Genomic DNA, 25,854 nt, shown 5'->3' on the forward strand with positions numbered 1-25,854 from the left:
GGGCCTTGGTCTGGATTTTAAAGTGGGACCCCAATGAGATGTGCAAATTGTAATTTAAAAAGGAAACATAGTAAGTAAAGAGAAATTAAAACGAAACTCTGAAAGTTCAGCTGAAACGATGTAACTCAGACAAATCCCCATAAGGTTTTTTTACACGTGAAATGCTGCTATAAGGGCCTCTATAGATGTTAAACAATTCTATGACAGTACCTCCTTGGGGGGAGGGGGGAAGGGGTTAAAACAAAAGTGACACATTTGGGTTTAGTTTGGGGGCATGTACAGAACGGGAAAGGCCAACAATATTTCACAAGATTCTTGTAACAGCCCTTAAATGAAACAGAAAACAAAAGTAACCTAAAGCAAAGCTTCATCTGAGCCAACTCTCAAATGTGGGTTCCTTGTTAGCACCACCTACGTTTATTAGAGACAATGTGCTTCTGTAGTTTTAAAAATCTGTTTCACTGCAGGACCTCAGTACAAGCGGTCTTCCTCAGGGCAGTCCCCAATATATGAGGACTCCTTTCAAATGCATCCTAATGAGGAGAGCAGTTGGATGGAAGATGCACCAGTGCCCCATGTCAGAGTTGGGAACCTGGGCAACTGGTTGATGCAGGGCACTGTACATTATTCAAAGGGCGAGGGAAGAGAGTGGGTGCTCCTCACACCTCCAACTTTGAGTGGTTACCTGCCACTGCCCAGGCATGTAACAAAGCAGGATTCAAAATAGTTTCCTATAGCATGAAAGGGACATTTTAAACTGGCTTATGATGGAAAATAAACCCACGCAGCATCCCTGGAAGTTGGTTATAGAATAATAACTAATATCTGGATGACTAGAACAGATAAGACAGAAGGTGTACACGTCTGTGTGGGCAAACACAAACAATGGTCACATGGCATGAGTCCAGCTACAAGAATTTCTGGGAAAACCCCAAATATCCAAATCCTAATTAATCCTTTCAAACACACAAGCAGGTGTTTTGTTTATTCCTCCTGCCTACAAGCTTTTTAAGAACAATTTTAGAGTGTGTGTGTTTTGATTGGTAGTATTTTTTTGTATTCCTTGCCTGTAAAGCCTGGTTGCCTTAGTTACCATGAGTGTGCAGGCCTCAGAGTCAGAGAAATGTTAGTTATAAAACATTCTTAAAACCTTCAAATATGTCTTACAAATGAAGGTGTCAGTTTTAAGGTTCAATGACACACTCTCTCTCAGGGCTAGAAATGAATGCTTCCTACAGAACAGTAGAATGCCTGCACTCTGAGTTGTTCACTGGGCTAAAGCTTTTTTCCTAGTGAATTGTGCTATTCTTGCAGCAATGTAATATCAATCCCTGTTTTCACCCAAGCCACAATTATAGGAAAAAATTTAATGGCAGGCTCTTTTTCATTTGAAGCTAGTAGTATTGCGATTTGGAACATCAGAAGTAGCTCCAACTGGGATGGATTAGTGAGCAGAATGAAAATGAGGTCAAAGGTGCAAAATAAATGCAATTAATTGCACGGTTCCAATTAATTCCATGGTTGCAGAAACAAAAATAAAGGCAGTTATTCTGTTGATCATGACTGCATATATTGAACATGTGCGTGTTTTCTCACATACAGAGAATGAACAACAGTGTGGTTAAAATGTTATCAGCATGAGTTTGGGTTAGATGCATTGCTCATGAGTGACAAAGCCATGAGTGGGCATACGGAAATCATCCCAAACTAATGATGACCAAACCTTCCTATCACATCACAGTATAATGTATTCTCTACATGCCATACACCTCACAGAAATGCTATCTTAAGAATACTTGAGAGAGCTTTTAACATTTTTACTGGGACTATCTTTCATCTCTCATTCATACCTTAAAGTCAGATGCCTCACATACCAGGAGTCCAACTGCGCCATGCTCAGAAGGAGCCGGGCAAAGCTCTAAAAATAGGCTTGAGAGGTTTTTCTGTAATTCCAGGGCTAGAAGTCAGTGATATGTATCCCATTGAGAAGTTTGTAATCCCCGCTTCCTGATAGCATAAAGCTCCCTTTCCTATCCCTGTGAGACCACCAGGCAACACACACTGAAGATTAGACATTAGACTAGAAAAGCTGACACCAGTTCAACAGCTGAAACTTGTCCAGCCTGGGCCTTAGAACAAGGTAATTTTGTGGAGGAATTCTACATTTGAGGTGGAGAGAAGAGGAGGGAATATCTATTTCTGACAGATTAAATTTTTTAAAAGTAATAGCTGTTTGAAGTTCCTCAGAAACGTGGAGTGTTTCAGTAAATCTTGAGGAAGATAGGTTATTGGGCAGAGGGCAAGTAAGGCAGTCAGAGGATAAAAACCTAGATAAAAGCCTCTACGTATGTGGTATATTTGTGTGTATTTTACATATACTATACATACATGGACATATACATAAAAGTGTACCATGTATGTGGAGTTTTACCCATTTGATAATCTGTTGAATCAATTTAATAGTTTAAAGATTACATTTGGGTGGCTAGGACATTGTAGAATATGGTCCTGAGTCTTTTTGCAGACTCCTCCATAACTGCTGCATAGAATTTACCTCCCTTGAGAGAATGCCCATTTTTGAGCCTGAACAGACTGACAGTGACTTCTTGTTTGATATCATTTCTTATTTTCTCTTTTGGAGTTCAGTTCTAACAGTGCTGGCATGTTCTCTGTTCTCTATGAGCAGAAAGAAAGAAAGAGCACTCCTTTGTAATATTGTTGACAGAATCCACATCAGAGATTACTAACATTCATTAAGATATAATCAGAATGAAGTCTAAAAATCTCTTTTCGCAGAGCTGAGATAATGTGTTACCTCCTCTGCAGTGTTTGTAACCCTAGTTCAAGGAAACCTAACAGACCATTTTGGTAGGCGTTTTCTTCTGTATGTGCATGCATCACATCCATCAGTGTTAACAGGAGTTTCACAAACGCACTGGGACACTAGGGTGGAAAGATGGTAAAGGGTTATCCTCAAAGAAGATACATTCCCAAGAGGTGGCTTTGAAGTCAATAGATGTAGCCTTAATGAGATCTGCAGAGCAGAGGGAAAGCTTGTATTCAAACTAGTTCAATGCCAAAGATTGCTCACCTGCCCTTCTCCTGGCCCAGTGGTTCCCTGACTGAATGACAATTGATTTCCATTTGTTCTCTGACCTAGATGCCTCAGGGCTGAATAATCCTGATCTAGGCAACAACTCACTTCTGCTCACCTCTAATAGCAACAAAGTCACTGAAGTGACTTAAATTGTGGATACTGCCTCTGGCCTAAGCCTGCAGGTCATCTGTAAAATCCTAATTCCAAGGGCTGGTCTACACTACGGGGGAAAATCGATCTCTGATATGCAACTTCAGCTACGTGAATAACATAGCTGAAGTCGAAGTATCTAAGATCGAATTACTTACCGTCCTCACGGCGCGGGATCAATGTCCGCGGCTCCCCATGTCGACTCCGCAACTCCGTTCAGGTTGGTGGAGTTCCGGAGTCAATATAAGCGCGTTCGGGGATCGATATATTGCGTCTAGATGAGACGTGATATATCGATCCCGAGCAATCGATTGCTACCTGCCGATACGGCGGGTAGTGAAGACGTAGCCGAAGATGTAATACTCCCACAAACTATAAAAGGCAAGAGCTATAATCGACAGACAGCTAGTCAGTCATCCCATAAACATCTGTGCTGGAGGCATTAGTAAGGGAAACTGCTAAATCCAGTCTCCTACTTCTCCCTTCAAATATAGCTACATAAATAAAAGGGGTTCATTTTGCATTACCAGGGACAATTCTGATCAAGAAATAAGCAGATTCTGATCAGTTATAAATGGGGCTGTCTGTTCAGAATAGAGTTATTCCAATATTCACCAAGCTAGAATAGTACAAAGTCACCTCACTAAGGAAGTTATCTATACAGAGACCCATAAAATGAACACACACATGCATACACACACGCTGTTTTGGCATTAAAACTCTGCATAGATCAAAGATTCACTTCAGTAATCAATGTTTCAATCAAGCCCTGTAGGATGTAGAAGTCACACAGAAATCCAACCTCCCCAGCAATCGGAACAGGTGCTGTACAGTACAGTACTTTTCTGAAGTGCATTTGATGCACTCGTTGGTTGCTGCTGTTAACAAAGCACTAGGCTTAAGACTGTAGAAAAAGTGAGACCTTACAATGAAAACTCTACTACACATATATATTAGGAATATTAAAACTAAGACTCTAAAGATTCTTTTTTTCTTTTAAAGTCCATTTCCAAAATGCATTTTAAGTGCATATTGTGCTTTTTCTGTGTGCTCTTGAAGTCACTACCACCATTCTTCAACTACCTTCCAATTCTTACATTAACTTCGGCAGAGAAGCTAACCATGGAAAGAAAGCAAAATCCTAGGCAGCATTCGACAGGCAGACACATATCTTCCAATGACTTTAAGACCAGTATTACACACACACACACACACACACACACACACACACACACACACACACACACACACACACACACACACACACACACACACACACACACACACANACACACACACACACACACACACACACACACACTCAGGATCAGGCCCAGAGGAAAAGGCCAATTGCTTACAGTGAGATTAACCAGGGTTCCCAAGTCACTTCCAATGGCTTTCAAATGCTGCAGAAACCATTGCCAATATCACCAGCACTGTAAAAAGTATCAAATGTGTTCCAGAAACTGCATAGGAGGGGGTATGGTTACTGAGGTCCACTTGCTTAAACAGGATGGATCTCAGTAGAGAATTTAAATAGAAACTGGACAGTAAAATGGACAAGAACGAGTCACATATTTTAACTGCATTCGGGGGTGGCGGGGGAATGGGGACAGGACAGAACCACCTTGCCTTTTTAAACAATTCATTGCATAACGTCAGGATATGTGACTAAATATATTTCAGGCTACACTGAAGACAAAAACTTTTAAACCTTAAGTATTAACCATACTGCATTGTGAAAAGGGGAAAAAAATGACAGTGCTTTGTTAATAATTAATATAAATTAGTATGTTTTGCTTTTAATGAAACAAATGGCCTAAACCATGTAATAGCTAAAACAACCTAAGTGATATGAAATGCTGGAATTTCATGTTTGCTTACTTCCATCCAAGAGTCTCCAAGACACTTCATTGATGCACTGTTATTTTAATGCAAATTATTGCAAAGATAACAACATGTTAAGTGTCCCTGTATTTCCTGATTTATGTAAATCAATAGGTGTTAGGCTAAATTCAACAATCCCCTTTCAGTGACAAATACCAGGTGGAGCAAACTCCTCCAGATTACTCCTGGGGTCTAATCATTATTCCACAGGTTTTGAAAAGACACCATATAGAAGAACTTCACGTAAAACAGTTCCCTCATATATATATTTTTTAAAACATTAAGATAGTGCAACTTTTTAAAACACATTTTTCACAACACAAATTAACTCCTTGCATTCATCTAATTTCTCAACTTTACACCTTGGCACACAAAACAGGAATTTTGATTCATACAAAAAAATTCCACGCCTTGGGAGAAAAAAGCAAACTGGCCGATTCTTCTCCCATTTACTTAGCAAAACTTTCTTCTTTCTGCCATTCAGTTAATATAAAACAGGCTGTACAAGCCTAATTTCTGTGCTAAGTTTCCTTTTAGAATTAAATAATTCAAATAGTTTATTTAAAAAAAATAATATATATTTTCCCCCAAAACACTGCTCATGGCCAAACTGAATGGAAGTTTGTATTATCTCAATCCACTTTGCATGCAATTCCCCTGAAAGGAATCAGAAACAAAGAACTGGTTTGCACATTTGGTTTTACTAAGTTGTACCACGTGTAACTTAACAACATTGTGCCCAGGAATGTGGGGATTTTCCTCCACATTCCTGTTCGCTTCTCTTGTCTTCAGTTCAAGTGCACCTGGGAAAGTAACTTAGACAAGGTTTCCTGGTTTCCTGTCTTTGCCTTTAATAGAGACTATTGTGCTCTCTGAATTGTTCTGCTGAAACTGAAGTCTGCTCCCCCTCTGTGACGAAGGAGGTGCATTGCTGTGCTGGTGATGGAAAAAAGAGGAGCCTGGGTAATTACCCATGACCTCACTGTATGTTGGGGGTGGCCCTTCCATTCTTCCATTACTGCTATAGTTGGTTGCACTTATGCCCGAATTGCTGCTTGGTGGGCATGGGCCCCCATTGTACATTGAAATGTCTATCAAGTCACTGTCAAAAATGGTTCTGTTGGGTGGTGCCCTGACAGACTCTCGATTGAGTTCCATCTGCTGTTCTGGGTCCCGGAGCTGCAGCATGCATGGCCCTTGGTATGGTGGTGGCTCTTCTCCATCAGAGAGGGAGATGGTCGGAGGAAGGTCAATCTCGTGCTGCATGTAAGGGTAGGTTGGCTGGAAGCGACTGAAACGGTCCCGCTGCATGAACGATGGAGCGGTAAACCTGTCCCTGGACCTTGGGGCATACATGATCTGAAAAAGGGAAGAGGGAGCTGTGAATCCACTTCCAAGCATCACTCAGCAAAACATTATGAGTATTAATTATTTATCAAGGGCCAACCAAGAGAAAATGGTCCCTGCCTCAGGGAACTAACAAGCGAGTTCAGACACAGTTTAAACAAGTCAGATGCACATACAGTCACACATCGTTCATGGAGACATACACAAGATAGCTTTAATCTAGCTAGTTTGGGCACCAGAGCAATGAAGCTTAGCAACACTTGCTTCAGCACAGGCTATACAAGCCTGCCTGGAGCCCATGATAATTACTTGTGTGGCTAGCCTGTGCTGAAGCTCATACTGCTGCAGCTTCACTATTCTGTTCCCTGAGATAGCTAAACCAAAGCTAGCTCAGGGATGTCTACACAAGCTACAATCACACCCTACGATTGCAGTCTGGAGACACTTGCCCATTAGTGGTGGTGTGAGCTGGAGGCAGGATAAAAATCCAGAAGTAATTTATGAATGGCTTTAAAAATGAGGAGTGTTCCCTAAAGGGTTTTCATCCCCTACCTCTTTGTCAAGTTATAAAAATGTTCGGGGGGGCGGGGGGGAGAAGGTTCTAGTTCTTTAAACATAAAACATTCCAGAAAATTTATTTCTGTTTCCACCCCTGAAATAAATTAGTTGTGAACCTCAGAAAATATCCCAACATTGATTTTTGGCAATGAGAGCCTTTCTTCCTACACAGATTAAAACCTTGCTTTGTAGGGGAATCCAGAGGGTCTTATTAACCGAACTGAAAAAGGTCCAAGACATTCCACCATGAGAAAATGTCATCTGTTTCCTTCTACTCAATGCTTAGCCAGGGCCCCAATCCCTTACTCTGGTGCAGAATCCTATTGATTTCATACAGATCTTGTGTGAACTTACAATTTAAAGACAATGATTCACACAGGCCTAAAGTTATTAAATTATTATTTTACTCTTTTGATCTATATTAAAAAGACATAATTAACCAACTCGTAGGCAAGCCAACCAAACAATGGTTTTTGAGGGAGGGGAAATATATGTTAGAAGCAGTAAAGCAAATCATTGAAGGTTACCAAGAAATTAAGCATTACCTCTGAAGCACCTTGTTGTGACACTGAGCTGTCTGAAGGCCACAAGCACCCTTCCTAGCAGGAGAAAGAAAACAGAAAAGAATATTAACTTCTTCCATAATGTTAATTTCAATGGAAGAGAACTTTTCAGGACTATCAGCTTGTACCAGTTGGTTACATTCATCAAAAGAAGCATTATTAAAAAGTAACCTATCACTTCTTCTACCATTGAAAACTGAACTCAGAACTCAGCTAAAAACACAGAAAGCAAACATAAGTGTGACATTCAAGTTAAACCATCTTTAAAATTTGCTTTTTTTCATTTAGTACAAGCTTGCGCATTCACCTGTTTTCCTTGAATTTCACATGACTTTCCTTACCTTTCTTGTAATACTATGGGCTACTACTGCACAAGACTCAAATGGTCCCCAACAGAATCTAATGTTCATGATCTCATTGGTTAGTCTCTCTCTCACGCCACATACTTGTGAAATAATATTCTGAACCCAGGATCTCTTTGGCCAACCCAGTGTACAATAATGACCATTCAGGGTAAGCAAGGTTTCACCCACCAATTTCCATTTCTCAATCCCTTTCCCCAACTATCTTCCTGTTAAGGATTTTCTTTTGTATGCCACTAACGGATTTTTGACACTTTAGAACATTAAGGGCAGAATGACAGCATGAACAAAAAATAGGAAAATGTCAATAAGGGAAAAGTGCTTAAGGTATATTGTTATTTCATTACATTTTTCTTTTTAGCGTAGCAATAACTACCTTGATGGCTTTATTTTACTTGAAAATATCACAGCTGAAAGGAATACAGCTTTAAGATAAATCCGAAAGGGACAAGAGAAGCTGTAAAGCATAGATATTCAATCAAAATGTGGCAAAATAAAAATGTTATTTCTAAGAAGCAATTGGCTTTGCTGAAGCATCTCAGTCATGATAACTTGCCTGGAACTAAGTCAAGTTCTGTCATTATACAAATATAAGAAATGCCAGTAAAAGGAAAAAAAGCTATTTGTCCCTTTTGGGTTTATTGTAAATTTCACCTTCCTGCTTTTTCACCAAGCCCCTCAATCCTCCTCTATGTAGAAAGCCTGGGAGCTCACTCATTTACATACTCTCTTCTTCAGTCCCATTCCCTGGTATCTTAACGGTATGTTTATTCACTTTGCAGCAGCTGTTCTGCCTCAGTTTCCCATTGCCTTTTCCAATGTGAGAAATGGGTACCTGTTTTCCTAATCCCTACAAGAAAGCAAGCAAGCACTGTGTAGCGAGGGGGGTCCCCTCCCTCCCGCTCCTGAGACTGGGCATAGGCTAAGGACCCTACAGCCCCGGGCAGAGGCCCGGCCGCCTATCCCCGCCCCTAGGAAGCCAAGGGGCGGGACCGGAAGTGCAAGGCCCCCTCGGCCTGTTCCCGCCCACAGGAAGTCAGGGGGCGGGACAGGAAGTATAAAACCCCGGTCTCAGCCCTCAGTTAGAGGCAGGCCGCCGGAGAAGGCAGACGTGGGTGCCCGAGCTCCCGCTGGGCCCGGCTTACCCCTCGCTCGGTATCCGGAGGGGCCCTGGCCTGACCTCCCCTGGGGCCAGCACCCAGAGCAGCGGGCCGCGCCGTCGGACGCTCGCCCTGCGGAGGACTGGACCGGACCGCCGGACCCCGTACCCCGAGGACTGGACTGGACCGCCTGGACCCCCGGACCCGAGGACTGGACCGGACCGCGATGGACCCTGGGATTGGATCGGACTGGACGACCCTGCTGAGGGCCCGGTACGCCGGGACTGGGGGACCCCCTGCTTGGCGAGCCAGGAGGAACCCGATGGTCTGGGAATCCTTGGACGACGGAGCGAAGGGCAGGTACCCAGGGAGGGGAGGTTGGAAGCAGCCCGGGGGCGGCTGACTACAGTCAGGCCGCAGAAGGCCCCGAGCCGATGGTCGTGTGCGTCGGCCAGGATCCCCACTGACCCCGGTCTGTGTGTTTCGGTGGGAACCCTGCCGCCCGGTGCTCACCCGGTCAGTGTGTTTCGGGCCAGGATCCCCACTGACCGCCTTAGCGGCGACCGCCGCTACTAGGGCCCCGGGCTGGAACGCAGTGGAGTGGGAGGGCCTGCGTTCCCCCTGCCACCCCCTTAAGGGTGGCAGACTCCCCCTTCCTTTGCTGAACTTGATCGCCTCCAATTGTGTGTAGCTCTGCCCTGCCCCAAAGGGCCGGAGCCTCGAGACTGTGTGTAGCTCTGCCCTGCCCGAAGGGCCAGAGCCCCTAGACTGATTACTGCTCTGCCCTGTCCCGAAGGGCCAGAGCCCCTAGACTGATTACTGCTCTGCCCTGTCCCGAAGGGCCAGAGCCCCTAGACGGTTTATTGCTCTGCCCTGTCCCGAAGGGCCAGAGCCCCTAGACGGCCTATTGCTCTACCCTGATCCAAAGGGCCAGAGCCCATAGACTGCGTATTGCTCTGCCCTGCTTTACAGGGCCAGAGCCCCTAACCTGTTGTGCGTTGCCCCGTCTTACCTAAGGGCTTGGACTACAGACTCCATTCGCTCAGCCCCTGCGACCCGGGGCTGAGCCGCGTTGAAGGCTGCTACACACTGGCACATAGTTTGAATAGTGAGGGGCAACTGTGTCAGGGAGGAAGGGGTAAGACAAGGATAGTCTCCTGGGCTTGCAGACAGCACTGAGTCAGGTTCCTTCTACATCCAAGGTTTATCTACATGAGAAGTTATACCAGTATAAGGTAAGGTATGAATTTACACTGGTATAACTATAGTGATTTAACTCCCTGGATGGACATTCTTATTGTAGAATAAGAGTGGCTTTTTCCAGTTTAGCATATATCGTTTTGCAAACATTTTAAGCCAAATTGGAAAAGTCCACTCTTCTCCAGAATAAGAGTGTCCATGCAGTGCAGGGAATTATACTAGTATAACTTGTAGCAATTTACCTATACCAATATAATTATACCGATACGACTTTCCCATGTAGACAAGGCATAAGGTTAATCACATGGAAGGGGATTCAGGGAGAAAGTGAATAGGATGTTAGTAAATTTCCACTGCAATACGCAGCTATTCCATGTGTAAGAACCTCCTGAAGAAGCAGAAAGAGATATTCTGCCCCACAAGAACAATTAGAAACAAATTTCACGACACTGAACAAATAAAATGCAAAAAAGGAGGGAAGGTGCCAAAATGGGAAAGGGGGAAGAGAACAGAAAAAAGTGAAAAACATAGAAACGAGAATGAGGGAGGGGATGTAAAAGACAAGAGAGAAATAAATGCATGTGTACAATCTTCTTTATAATTTTATTTTATTAGATTTTATATATTACATGGATATTGTAAAGTTTTGCAAACAAAAATCTTTTGTATTTAATATCAAGCACTAAATGCTTCTCACCCCTCTTATTAAGTACATTTCAGTTTGTTAGGTTCTTGCTCTTACAGCGGGGTATGAGGGGTTGGATGTGGATTTCCTACTTTAACTAAAATTTTTAGTTTAAAATGTAGCACTTAATATACTTACATGCTTTGCTGCATCAGGGACTGAGATGCAATAAAAGTTGTTTGGGATTTTTTCCTCACTCTAAAAAGAAAATCTTACCTCCATTATGAAAGGAGGTATGTATTTGGTCAAAGACAGTTCTGGCTGCACAGGTATCTGACACCAAGTTAGATCTTTTCAGCCACTTTGCCATCCTTGAAATTATTTCACTTATCAAAGGGAACATGTTAAAGAAGTTTTTCCTTATACTCTCCTTGCCCCCAAACTTGTGGATTCCATGTGACAGCCAGCAGATGAAGAGTATAGGCAAGTTTTCACTCAGCTACTGGCTGCCAGCCAGAGAACTCCCTTATCTCCTTTCCTGGAATCTGAAGTTGCACCAATTAAAATAAGATAAAGATTTTATAGTATTGTATTGTAGTCTCTCTCTCGCTATTTCTCTATCAATGAATACACTGAAATATAGTAATTCAATACTAAAAAAAAAAAAAAAAATCCATCTATGGCTCTTAACTTATTTTCACTCATCAGCTGATCACAGGTATAAACACAACAATAACTACTTTCCCTTACTGAATAATTCACAAGTTATTTTTTTTAAATAAAGGGAGTTGTGATTTTTATACTTAAATAAAGCTTCCAGTACCTCTCAGCCCTGACACCAGCTCCTGCCACTCCACCAGCCAAGACCAAGCTCCATGTTCCTGGCCGGGGTGGGAAGTTTGCCTCCAGAGGGACTGCCTTCTGGCTCAGTTCTTTTACCATGTGTTGCTAGGCTGGGCTATGGCATTTGTGACACATAGGATGTTGCGGGGTTTTGAATATTCTAACTGAAGGGATGCTGTTCAATGATGTTTTTAAAAGATGTGGTTTCTGCATTAACGATGATGCTACCAAGGCATAGCTGGGAGCGTATGGGATCTGGCTCCCTTAAGTTTTCTCCCTAGTATGGTAGATGATGGACATTGCCGAATTGGGCTCCAATACCTATAATTAGATGGAACAATCTCATATACTGAGCCCTACATTTGATTCTTTTCAAACAGCATTAGATTTTGGGATGGAAGAGGATATGTCTCTTCATGATAAACTAATAATTAAAAAATATTAGAAGTAAAAACCTTAGTGTTCCAGCTAGGTGTTCTCATGGGTATAGTCCTGCTTTTGGTAATAATTTATGGAGAGAAGCTTTAGATTTAGGTCCTGAAATAATAATGGCAGTTGATAAAGCTTATTGTATTCACACTAAAAGGTCTAAAAGTAAAGATAATAGTCAAGGTTTAGAGTTTGTGATATTGGATATGCTTCATACAATAATTTCCCTGTTTTGTATTTCACAAAGAGATTTATCAGGCAGGAGACTTTTCAAGGCCATTTTTACACATTTTGTTTCCTGATGCCTCCAAAGTTACCCAGCTTCCTCAGTTTACAGTCAACACATCAATAAGTTGGGGGGGGGGGGAGGGGAGGGGAAGGGAAAGGAATTTGTTGGAAGAGGTGCAATAGCTTCAATATTTTTTAATTTAAACAGAGGTAAATTAGAAGCACAAAATTATGATTATTAAAAATTCAGAAACTACAATGAGGCATAAACATCTGACTGGCTCCACATTTCAAAAAGGAATATTTCTAGTGAGACTGAAGAGAAGCTCCCTTTCAACTGATTGACATTCTCAACCAATCGCATCAAATCTTCTGTCGCTTTGGGAACTTCTGAATGATTTTTGTTTCTGTTTTATTGTTGGGGTTTTTGTTAGTTTGGTTGCCATTTATCACATGGACTACAGAAATTCTGTATTTACTCTGGGTTTGCTTCAATATCATTTAAATAGATTATCCCCCTACTCCACCCCCCACATTTAAATTTCAGGGCTGATCTGTCTGTGATACTCTCTTTTTGTCATGCACTATGGGTGTTTACAATATTACGCAGCAAGTCTGGCAGACAACCAGAATGAGAACCCTGATCTCAGTTCAGTACTGTACTTTCTCATGGCTTATCGTCACTACCCTTGGATGCCAGTGAAAGTTTGTTCCATCAGGTATAACCAACATTAAGGCTGTTCCCTTCCATGTACATGACATGAGGGCACTGGGATGGACTTGCCTCCACTAGCAAAGAGCGTGGGAGACAGAAATCAGAGTTTAAATTAGGAGAAGGAATCCAAGCAAAAAGGTCTAAGGCTGGAAACCCCACCATTACCCCAAAGTCCAAAGCAATGTTCCCAGTAGAATATACTTTGAAAATGTTATGTTAGCATGCTTACAGTAGACAGGCATATCATACATACAGACAATAGTGACCACTGCTAAGTCAAAGTACTCTCCTTTCTTTCTGAAACTAAGCCCGTCTACACTGTGCACCTTACAACGGCGTGGTTGTGCTGCTGCAGCTGCGCCATTGTATGGTGCGCTGTGTGGTCGCTCTTTGACACCAGGAGAGAGCTCTCCCGGAGACAAAATAAAACCACCCCAACAAGCGGCAGTAGCTTCGGTGCTGGGATAGCATCTCCTGCCACTGAAGCGCTGTCCGTACCGGCACTTTTCGTCATTAAAACTTCTGTCATTCGGGGGGGGGGGGGGGGTGTTTTTCACACCCTTGAGTGACAAAAGTTTTAACAATGGAAGTGCAGTTTAGAGATGGTCTAAGATTACTCCCACCCAAACTGTGCACCTATTGGGTTTCTGGGCCCCAAACTGTGCAGCCACACTTTTTGCAGATGACATTTTTCTGCACATAGTTTTTAATTTTGACCCTAGGTGGCAGTAACAGGTTGGAGTTAGAGCCTCAGTTTTCTGACTGTTTTTAGGATCAGACAACACACACTAGCTCTCTCCACAATCTATTTCTTCTTTGGAGGCACAAACTGTCATATTTCTTAATGATCGCCAATACTTCCCCTTTAGAACATAAGCAAAGCAAAACTGTTGTATGCCCCAATAGAACAAGCAAACATTACAGCAAGATTTCTCTCTCCCTTAGAAATCCTATTTCCTGAGTGCAAGCACAGTGATGGTGTTCTGCATAAGACTGTGCAATGACAATGGGATGGTAAGGTGAGAATTAATCAGGGAAAGAACTGCATTTATACTTGTCTTCTGACTAGCTACAGCTAGCAGAAATAATGACTATGAATACACTTACAGCTTTTACATCCTTGGACTTCATTGTACATCACTGTACAAGCATTAGCTAACCTTCAACTCGTCCCTTAAGGTGAGTGTATATTATTATCCTCACTTTGCATCTGAAGAATAAGAAATGACTTCCTCAAGGCCCCTCATTGAATCAGTGGCAGATCAGAATCCCGGAATTCCTTGCTGCTTGTCCCTGGACTATTTTGCCCCCATTAAAGGAGATGCTGTGCCTTTATTAGCTAGGCTTCAAACAATAATGGCCAGAACACTCCAATAAACGAGTAACTTTTTAAACAAAATGTTGTGGCTTTATGTTTACTTGTATCACAAAATCACCAAACAATTTCTCCTAACTGGATATCTCTGCTTAGCAACTCACGGGCTAGAGCCCTCTTTCAGACAGTGGGACCGGAGGAGGTGGCATACAAGACCCAATTCCTCCCACCTTATGGATGGGGGAGAAAGGCAACAGCCCAATTCAAATCAGTGTCCCTTCTTGGAGTATATCTTGAGGAGAAGCAGAGATGAGCCAATCCCCCAGCATTCCAGCAGCAATCAGAGAGCAAAGGCGATACAAATCCAATCCTCTCCTGACAACTTTGGGATACTGCAAACTGCAAGGCCAACGCTGCACACAAGAGTTAATAAAGAGGGCAATGAGGGTGAACTACATTGCTGTGCTCTGGTGATAAAGTTATACCGTTGGCACTTATTTCTTGCAGCTGTTATCTGGGAACTTATTCCCACTGGGTTTCTTTTATTTCTGAAGTTAAAATAATGGAAGAAAAAATAGGTAATGCTGGGCTGCCAGCAGTGAATAGAACTAGTAATGCTAATGCAATAAGAAAAGGAAATACAATTTAAAAGAGATCATTCAAAGCCAAAGTTTGACATCACCAAGCCAGTCCCTGGAGTTTTCATATTATTGAACAGTTTCTTTTGTTGTTGTCATCATCGTTCCACGCAGGCCAGGACTGCTGTTTGTTGCTTTTCTCCTGAATTGGCTGTTCCAGCTAAATTCAGGAAGAGCACAGTACTTTCACGATTGCTTTCCTGGAACAGTATCTCAGAGTACCAGATAGGCATTATCAATATACATACTAATGAAAGCTGACTGGCTCTAACAGCTCTGCCTCCCACAGACATTGGAAGCAGGGATGCTGGGACCAATCATTTGCCAGTGCCTTGCATGACGCATGTCTCCTGGGGCATCCTGCAGGGGATTTTTTGCTGCCAGGAGTGGGCCTGGGGCAGTGAAAGTGTTCAGAACTCTTTCAACGTCCATTTTAGATCAGTGGTGCAGAGAGAGAGAGAGAGAGAAATTAACACTGGAATGTCAGAAGTTTGCAAAATGTCCTCTGACATGTCGTTTTCAAAATCAGCTTTCTTCCCATGTCCCCACTGACAATGCTGCTTATTCCACTATGGGTTAACCACCAGAGGGGAACATTTATATTTAGTTCCTGGCCTTACAGATAGGAGAGCAGGGTTGCCACCCTAAGCCAGTGTCTCTGGTTACATTCTCATGGAATCATTTGATTTACCAAGAAGACTGATATTTCAATTCTCACAGGACATCGATCCACAATTCTCTGTTCCATAATTTAGATCCAAAAAGACATCGGCTTCACCGTAGGCTGGTGTACCCCTAAAAGGCCAACGTACAGCTGTGTTCTTAGAACTCCTGTACTGCTGATAGACGCAGTCAGCAGCACATGAGATGTTACAGAGTATGAAGCTGGCTGATGGCACTCTGCTAGCAAACAGCATTGGGCCTGCTCCTGGCTGCGTGAGCACTAATTTCCTTCCCACAGGATGGTACATATTACATAACATTTGCCTTCCCACTAACCTTTGATTTTGTATCCAAGCACTGCTTATCCCACTATTGGTTGATCAGCAGGGGGAAACATTTAATATTTTGTTAATCATAATGTCTGTACAATTAAGTACTACCCTGCCGTTTTAGGTCACCTGTACAATACAAATCCAACCATGTCAGGGAGCCCATTTACAGCATGGCTGTCCCTTAACACAGTATAACCCTGCAGCATAGTGAGACCTAACTCTGTCCCTAAAATCATATGAAAGTTTGAGTTATTTCCATTATGATTTGAAGTCATGGTTAGGTTCCATCTACACTGAAGAACAGTGTTTTTAGCAGATAGCAGGACTGGTTATGTAGTAGAACCTTAAACATCTGCCTGAAGCAAAACTGCTATGCAAAAATCATGTATCTGTGGGTCTGATTTAGATATATGTGATGTTTTCAGCACATTAAACAGGACAATTTAAACATTAAGGAGAGTAGAGGAAAAGCTGGAGAAGAGTAAGAGAAAAGAAAAGCAGAGAATTGATGGGTACACTGGACAGCGCATTTCAACCTGAACACTGAGACAGTCAGTTATCAGCATTTTTTTTTTTTTTTTTTTTAAAGAGCCAGTGACATTTTCCAGGATTAGTCCCTTTTTGTCCTTTGAAAAGCTGGGCTGCCAGTTTTGACAACTCTTGTGACCTTATGGTAAATTTTGTGATATTTGGTGTTATTTTTAATGCCCAACTTCATGAAACAAGAGATTGTATGAGAATTCCAATTAAAAACATAAGTAAGTTTCTGGCCCTCAAGTTTGCAAAGAAAATCTTGAAAATGTGAAGCAAGTGCATTCTCTCTGTAAAGACTTCAAAATCAGAAGGCAAATAAAAATAACCCAAAATGTATTTTTTTTAAAAAAGATCCAAAGACTTTTAAGCCAATCTCATGATTTTTAAACACTTGAGGCTGGCCATAATAGAAGGAAGAGTTTTAATCTATTAATTTAAATCGTGGGTTTTTTTGGAAAGACCTGAATAAAAAAACATGAGGACCTGGGTTTCTAGTCTTTGTGGTGTCAGAAACCTGTGTGATCTAGCTACAGTTTAGACATTAGCAGCACCAGGACTGGTTGTGATAAACGGAGCAAATCTAAGACTTATGCAAATATGAACTCATATGAAAATACCATCAGAGCTGTCCAGTGTATAGAATTCAAATTAAAACAAAAGGGGCTAAGATTCTGTCCGCAATTACATCTGTGCAATCTCAATGAAGTTAATAGGACTGCCTGGATGTAAGGAAACAATAGCAGAAATTGGACAAAGTTCATTGAAACAGAGAAATGATCAACTGCATAATTTTATTTTTAAAAATAATTCTTCTATGCAAATACTGAACTGCCACTCTTTTTAGTTACCGCTGCTCAGAAACAGCAAAGGGCTGAACCAGAGTGATGTGCACCTTCTTTAGCACTTAGCAGTCAGTAAGTATTCTAAATCCATTCTCAGTCTATGTGACTAAATCTATGTGACTTCTGTTACTTTTCATCATTGAAGCTGTTTGTTTACCTTGTGTATTTCACTCAGTTTAGACAACTAAAACAGACTACTTATTTTCAGTGTTGGTTTACACAATAGTGCATTTTCTGGTTTTCATGAACTGGCACAATCCTTCACTTCCTGGACTGTGAACATTGCTTATTGTTTTTAACATAACTGTTTCTATGGCAAATTCTTTCCAGTTTTATAGACATGTGCCTAAGGATTACGTCTACATTGCAATGTAAGCCCAGGGTTAGTAGAACTCAAGTTAGCAGACCCTGGGTTTGTTAACCTAGTGCTTGAGCATCTACATTCATTTGTAACCTCAGGTCAGGAACTGAAACTCTGGATCCCAACCTGGGGCGCCAGCATTTACACTGTATTATGCTGACCTGTGTCCAGCCACCCATATCCCAGATTTCCTAGTGCCCTTTCAAAATATGGCTGCTCGAGCCCTTTGTTTGTGGTGCAATGTGGAAAACTTAACTGTCCAGAGAACAAAGGAAGTCGGCCCATGGGATTGTGGGATACTTTTGGAGGATTCCTACAGCATGAAGCCAGTGGGGCTGTGTTTACACTGCAAAGCAACAGGGCTTAAAACCTGGGTCCCAGCTTGACTCAGACCCTCCACCACCGTGGGGTCCTTGGACTTTGGGGCTGAGATCTGGGTTAGCGCAATTGCAATGTAAACATACCCCAAGTGTTTGCAGGATCAAACCTGGATCTGATCCAAAGCCCACTGAAGTCAAAGGGAGTGTTTCTGTTGACTCAGTGAGCTTTGGATCAGGCTTTAGTTAGGGACCATCCCAGAAGCATCACCTGTTGTGCCCTACAAAAATAGCAAAACCATTTGAAGTAAAGTTCTTGGCTGAATAGAAACCCAAATGAACAACAACGATGGCAACCCCATCCCAGAAAGTTTCTTGACTCTTCCCAGCCACTAGCCTGGGATTGTCATTATTTAAAATGGTATCATCAACCAGAAATGTAGTTATTATTTAAAAAATGAGTTAAAAATTGTTTTAGGCATGATACCTGCTCCTCTCTTCCCAGTGTCAAAAATTACATTTTCTTATTTAAAAAAGATGTTTTTCTCTCCACAGTTCCTATGACCAAAGGCCACCCAAACAACAGGGGACATCTTGAAATGGACTATTGTACACATTTGACAGAACTAGGCATTAAAAAAGGGGGGAGAGAAAAAATATTTCTTAACCTCCTCTAGTTATTTCAGCCCTTGTAGCAACTGTAAGTAAACAATCACACTTCTGTCTGAAAAAGTTTAATGAAGTTCACAGTGTCCATTTAAGAAAAATCCTCAAATTAATCTAAATGATTTCTCCAGACAGTAAGAGGTATCTGGGAGAAAAGTTTTAGGAGCTCTGATTTTGTTTTAAGCCAGTTAGAATACAATATTCCGGGGGTACCTTGTGAGAGGGAACATGTCTACAGCATGTACTCTCAATAAGACAGTTTCTCTCTTCCTTCTCCTAGGTGCAAGAACAAATAGATCCCCCAGATACCAACAGAATGCAGGTGGTCTGTAAAGAAGAACTCCAGGGACTATAAGTTTACCATATTTCAGGACTGTAATCTTCTCATGACACTAACATCATAATGCGTGTGTTGGCAGGGAATATATTTTGAGATGCTTATAGCATCAGTTGGTCTATGCTATAGGATATAAAATAGCCCACTGAACCAAAAACATCCGCAAAGAAACAAAGAATGCAATTTGTCCTACCAAAGAAGCATTTACTAGGGCCTGTCTACATTGTTTTAAAATGACACCATGAGTGAGAGGACCAGGTGGAACAGTGGGTCAGTGCTGACTTAGGTCACCCGTTTGATAGTGTCAAGCTTAGTCCTCATTCACCTACAAATACAAAATCACTCCACAAGTTGACACAGTGTCTCTCTCCGCTCAGAAGAGGCCCATCACCAGAGCAGCAAGGGCTGGTACTGGTGGGGAGTGAGAATGCTGTCAATGTGTCTAACCCTAACCAGTGTAATTCATCCATCATTTCCATCAGTACTAACTTCATTCAAAAACATAAAACTGGGACTTTATGCAATTTTTTCCCCTTTGGATCAACTGTATAACCATGTTACAAACAGATGTAAAAAGAAGCAAGTTCTTGGGTGGCTCGGTTGGAAAGGGGATACACCTCTAGTCACTGGTTTGAAACCAGCCCAATTCAGTAGTGGTTGAAAGTCATCATCATCTGATGGACATTGGATGCTCAATGGCATGTGAAATAAGGTTGTGTTTTCAACCCAGTTCCTGAGGGGGTATGCTGTCTTTATCACAAAAACTATCATCATAAATGACATTCTTACTGCCAACCTGAGCTCAAAGAGTAAGAGCTCAATGGGCACAGGTAGCAAGCTCTCCTTTCACCACTAGAGGTGCTGTAGAAAACAGAAGAGAGATATGGGGTTACATGCAGGACCCTGGGTCTAAGTGTCAAATTCCTGGCACAAAATTCTAGCCTCATTGAAGTCAATGTGAGTTTTGCCATTGCCTTTAATGGGCACTGGAAACATGAGGGGCATTATTAGGGGCTGCCTGCCTGCAACATTTCAGGACCTTCGATGCCACAGCTGCATGTACTGCAACATGAAAATGACATTAAAGTGAACAAGAGTCCAGAAGAACCACAAAAAGGCAATTACTCAGTTACTGGGCCCCATCAATGTCAGGATTCTCCTCAACTGGGGGATATATCATTTTCCTGATTTAAGACATTTGTTTGATGCCTTTCCACCCTCCAGATGGCAGAGAGAAGCCTGGGAGTGGAAGGGAATTAGCTGAGAGAAAAATGTCAGGCTTTTCACATTCTCCCCAGTAGCTGGTAAGGAGCTAAGGCTGCTGCTGCCTCTGCTGTATCTATTCTAAGGATAAACAGGAAATGACAAATCTTCCCAGGTCATCACTGCAACACCTTCCCTAAGGTGAAAATTTACTAAAAAATTGCAGTAGAAGCAGTAATCAGGGCTTTCACATTCTGACACCACCAGACAAATATGAAGCATGAAAAAGCTGCTATATAAAACACAGCAGTGCCTAAAAACAGCTGTGCAGTGAAACTCTAAAATTGGGCACTGATTTTTTTTTCATTAATACACACAACGGCAAAAAACTAACTCACTAACAGAATAATAAAACTGACGCCAGAAGTTTTTCGTGTGGCTGCCTATAATCAGAAATTCATGTATTTTTAAGCTCTGAAAGAGACTAGCATGAATGAGAAAGAGGATGGGATGAAGGAGGTTGGACTTACCGGCTGCAAAGTTTCTTCCTGCCTCCTGTTTTGGCTCTGTCGGTTGATGAAAGAGCGTGTTGAAAGTTTGTAATGGTTCAACAGGCAGATGATCACTATCACCATAACAGTTATCACCACGATTATAATGATTATCTGAACAAACTCCAGTTCAGCTGAAACAATGAAAGGGATAAAAACCATCAGCCTGGACATAGAACATTTGTTTTCTGCAACAATACTGTGCAAACATTCAGTGTCTCAACAACTGTCTCAAGCTAGTTATTGATGGCCATTTTAAAATGGATTAAAATATCAGTTTTGTCAAGAACTCTGCACCCCAACCAAAATGCAGAAATCACATTTAAGCACTAACAGAGTTTAGGCCGTTGGGTAGCTGCAAATCAAAGGTTCAGAGACTTCATGATGCACTCTCAGTGCAGCCTCCACAAAGGTAATTCTTCCCAAAGAAGATGCAGTCCTTTGGAAAATATAATGATCCCAGTGGGAAAAGCTATTTTATTAACACCTTACGGTGTGAGGACAATCCTGGGATCTACAGCAGCAGCAGAGCTGATACTGCAGAGAGAAGAATCAATACTTTGTTTCCAGTATCTCAGTCATGCTAACAATTTGCAGCTGATAGAACATAACTGAAAGAGTTAAAGTCTATGGGGAAAGCCCAGTCTTTAACTCGATCTGCGAACTCAGATAAAAACTACAAACTGCCTGGTCTTCAGTAGGATTTCATCTTGAGTTACTGAGTTCTGGTACCCCAAACTAATGCAAACTCCAACATGGTTTAAAATGAAAGCCAGCATGGGCAGGATTGAGGAAATGATGTTATTTACAATGTAAACATTACAAAGTCCGCCATTTTGGCAAAAGGCTAGCTCGTACCTTGTTATTTAGAGGCAAAAAAGTTCCCCCACTTACACCCATGCAACCCCACTGGCTTTACTGGAGCAGCATGGGTGTGACTAAGGGAAGAATTTGCCCTTAGAAGTTATGCATTTGGTTACATTTCTATGGAAACAGTGCATCACTCACAAGGGATGCTCCAGTCTTCAAAGGGAATGTCTAATCTATGGGAGGACATCTTTGGCTGCCATGCAGGTAAAAGGAGAAAACGGCACTTCTGAAAAATGACACCACCTAATTAGATGCCTAAATATGGATTTAGAGCCTAAATTTAGGCTCTCGATTTTAAAAATCTTAGCCAGGTAAAAAAGAAGCTAACAAAGTTAACAAGCAGAAATTTAAATGCACTGGGGGAATAAGAAGGACTTTTTTCCTTTTATATCTTTCTTTTCCAGGGTGATTTTTAAAAGTTGAGTGAAAGGAAGATTGCAATATGTATTCTTCAAAATGTCCTGTATTGCAAATGAAAGCAAACCAAGCTTTTTAGTTTCTAAAATCTCTTCCAAACAAAACCATCACAAACCTTCAGAAAATGCAAAGAGGCAAGCATACTACAAGGTTATCAGTGCTAGCATGTAGTAATACCTGCTATATCTGCCTGTGCTACAGGGTTTTGTTACTTGTCAGAAGTTATCAATGAACAAGGGCAGACAAACAAAAATCTAGCAGCTTAATTTCATTGCTAATCACAGTAGGCGTAACTGAAATTATTCCAAGATTAAAAGCTCCTTTAACAATGCAATTACATTTTTAATTTATTTTTGCTTTTCAGTTAAGTATAGACCATTCATTAATAACACAATCAACTCCTACACACACTTTCATTCTTTTATAACCTCCCATTACTCCTGCTAAGAACTCCATATACAACAATAAGTTTCTCAGTTTTTTCTCCGGTCATTGTACTGATAGCTAAAACATCTAAAAGCATGGAACACAGAAATTACTTATGGGTTTTAGGATAAGGTCAATTTGCCTTAGGTCACAACTGCAGGTTACCAACTTGACACAGAAAACAGTTGCTATACTACAGAATATATAAAGGCTAGATATTTGAGCATCTCCATACCCACAACTTTTTTTTTTTTGGTCTATATAATACTTCATTACTGAGGAAACTGTGAGACTGTTGCTAAAGGGCAACATGCAAAATGAGTAATGTTGATTTAGAGACTTTCCTAGAATGTAGAGATCACCGGAATGACATGTTAGTTCTATATCTGCCAAGGGCCGAGTCTTCCAAATGTATCGAGGGCCCAATATTTCTATGAAAGGGCAGTACCTTCTTTCTCTGAATAAATGTTTCAGGATCTGAATCATTTGAGAGACTAACAATGAAAAAATACAATCAAAATATAGTCACATATAATAAAATCACAGTATATTCTATTACAGCATGTACACACAAACTCTTTCCATATTTGGCTTTATGATGCAAAAATGAAAAACAGAGCATAAGAAAACACCCCATTAGATTTTCAAGGGTACCAATTTCTTTTCAAAGGGTGGTTGTGGGGGGGGTGGAATATTTAATCTTTTCCTGTACCCAGTTTGTACCCTGCTAGTTATTAGAACAGAAGAAAAAGGACAATAGCACAAGTAGTCTACATTTATTGACACAACTCAAGGCAGTTAGTGCAGTTTCTAATGTATGCCAACATACAATCACGTACCCCCCCACACTCCACCCAGGCTCCCCAGTTAATGGCAAACATGAGAGGCACCTCCCTCTAACCACCATCACCCACATCCCCTAATAAAGCTTTTCTTCAAAAATTGAGCATGGAAAAAATTATATCTACCCACCCACACACAGGCATAAAGGAGTAATACAGTTTTTCCAGGGGAATATTTTTTTTTACTTCACAAATATGCAGCAAAAAAGGCAATTGTGTATTTATTGAAAACACCTTCTTTGGAGAATAAATTAAGAATAGAAGAGGGGATACATTAGCTTATTTGTATTCATGTGGGTAGAAATGCCTGGACCATTTTCCTAAAGAGAGAGTTGTACAAACAACTGTGTGCATATATAATAGAGTCCCTTCTATTTATACATCTCTGCTTATAAGAGTAGCTCTGATACAGCAATATTGTAACTTGGCAGATCAGACAGAAGTCAGAAATCAAATTTACAATAATCTGATTCATGCAAATTAAATACATATTTAAAAAATACAACCAAAAACTGGAGTACCTTTTTCCAATAACCGGTCTTTTAACTGAGCATCCTTCAACGCTGTACTGTTACGCTGTTCACTGGACATAATCGTGTCCTCTGGAAAAGGGAGTCAAGCCTCTCTGTGAACCCCCCAGCACACACAGCATCACCAGACGGCCTCAGGTAAGTTCCATGCAGTGAGGCAATATCCTCTTGAGGCCGCTCACTCAGAGTTGCACAGTTACAGCTAGCTTATTTTCTGTCTGTGTGTGTGTCTCTCTCACTCCACTATATATCAGCAGGGCCCAGCCCAGGTGCTAGACAAAAAGCTGTGCTCAGACCACAGACTGTGGCTACCAATTATCAACTGCCATCAGCAGAGAGCAAAATGTAATGTAACAGGAACTTGGTGCTGTTGTGGAAACAGATAGTCTCTCCAAGGCCTCATATCTTCAGGCCAGCTGAAACGGACTTTTACTCTTGTTTACTCAAGAATGTACATACACAGACTGTGTGTGTATTCATATATATATATATATATATACACACACATACTTACACACACACAGAGAGAGAGAAAGAGAAGAAAAGAGCTGACTAGTACAATCTTTTTGCTTCAGACTAAACATAAAACAAAAAAGGATTTTTTTTTAAATTAAAGAAAAAGAAAACCTGTAAAGCCCAACCAAATCGTTTCCCCCTTGATCTCTGTCAAAAGCCTTGTGCTATGTAAGCCTTGAGGGGAGGAAAATGGGAGGGAGGAAGGGAAGAAAATGAGCAAGAGAAGTCAAAGAACGATGTATATCTTACCAGCGCCACACAGAGAACAGCTTCGTAGTTGTGCTGCTTTGCTCTTTAAACCAAGACTAGTTGACACTTAGAGGCTTCTCATTCTTCCGCATTTCTGATCCAGCACAATATGTGCGTCATTCCATGCCCAGAACACTGCACTCACTACTTTAGTCAAGACTGCCAATGCTCCCTCCCTCTGTCTCACTCTTTGCCAGAGGTCTCCAACTATTGGGAGTTGTTCACACATGCTCTTTTAACTAAGCTCCGCATTGGAAACTGAGGATGTCATAAGCACACTAGGAAACACACTCTCTCTCTCTCTCTTTCACACACATACACAGTTTTCTACTGTATGCTACTAACGTAAGCATAGTCAAAGCCTGGATGGAGACAAAAGCACTGTACTGCTAATCTTCCCTCCAAATCACACTCTGTGAACAATACAGTCATTTTCTCTGAACCTTATCAAGTGAAATAATGTTAACAAAAATTGTTTTAATTGACATTAGGTATGATACTTATTACATTCCATTCAGACATTTTATTATTTCTGATTTATCAACACTTTTCCCTTGTATATTCTGAGTGGTTCTAAATTTATAAATGCCAGCTGTTGAAAAGATAATATACTCATTTAAGCAATATACTTGCTATTTTTCCTCTTTATCCATCCAGACTGTGCTCTGTGTCCAGCTCACTCCAATGGACTTAAAAGGTGTCAGTGAAAACATTTATCGCCAAATGTATTTAATCCAGGCCTTTCCAAGGCTGACAGAGTCATATAGAAGACACCTTTAGAAACTACCTGCAATTTTGTTATGTTATGTTTTAGGGAGAGTCATAGTGTAATTATGGCTTACAAAAAATAGGGAAATATCCTGGTGTAATGTTGCCAAAGAACAACCATTATGAGAATTGTTTTGTAGCTAAAATAAAAGTTATTTTCCATTTTTAGTTTTGAATACTGGATTAGCCGCATTAGATCTGACCTTTGTAAATTAAATCAACTCATCCGCTTCCCAAATTTCAAGGAGTGGGAGAGAGGGAAGAATAGTAGTTTCTATCCATATTCCATTTTTAACAAGTTATTGGCATGTCTTGTTCTCAGTACTGCTTGTATGTGCACACCTATAGTTAATATTCAGTAACAGTGTTTCAC

General features: G+C 41.2%; 1 protein-coding gene across 4 annotated transcripts in view; it reads right to left on the reverse strand.

The window, feature by feature from the left end:
• Positions 1–5,701: 5,701 nt before the first annotated feature.
• The window catches only part of LDLRAD4 (low density lipoprotein receptor class A domain containing 4), a 462,955-nt gene continuing 442,802 nt past the window's right edge, over positions 5,702–25,854 (reverse strand). For 2 of the 4 annotated variants that reach the window (XM_032792011.2, XM_075062927.1), the window contains 3 exons: positions 20,843–20,997; positions 7,585–7,638; positions 5,702–6,493 (listed from right to left, as the gene is read on the reverse strand). In XM_032792011.2, the coding sequence (XP_032647902.1) occupies positions 5,951–6,493; positions 7,585–7,638; positions 20,843–20,997 (752 nt within the window). In that variant the 3' untranslated portion in view covers positions 5,702–5,950. Of the gene's footprint in view, positions 6,494–7,584; positions 7,639–20,842; positions 20,998–23,939; positions 24,913–25,854 lie in introns of those variants that run through there. The other 2 variants (XM_032792012.2, XM_032792013.2) reach the window with 2 other exon arrangements.

This window comes from Chelonoidis abingdonii, chromosome 2 (genome assembly GCF_003597395.2).
Source record: "Chelonoidis abingdonii isolate Lonesome George chromosome 2, CheloAbing_2.0, whole genome shotgun sequence".
NCBI classification, from domain to species: domain Eukaryota; kingdom Metazoa; phylum Chordata; order Testudines; family Testudinidae; genus Chelonoidis; species Chelonoidis abingdonii.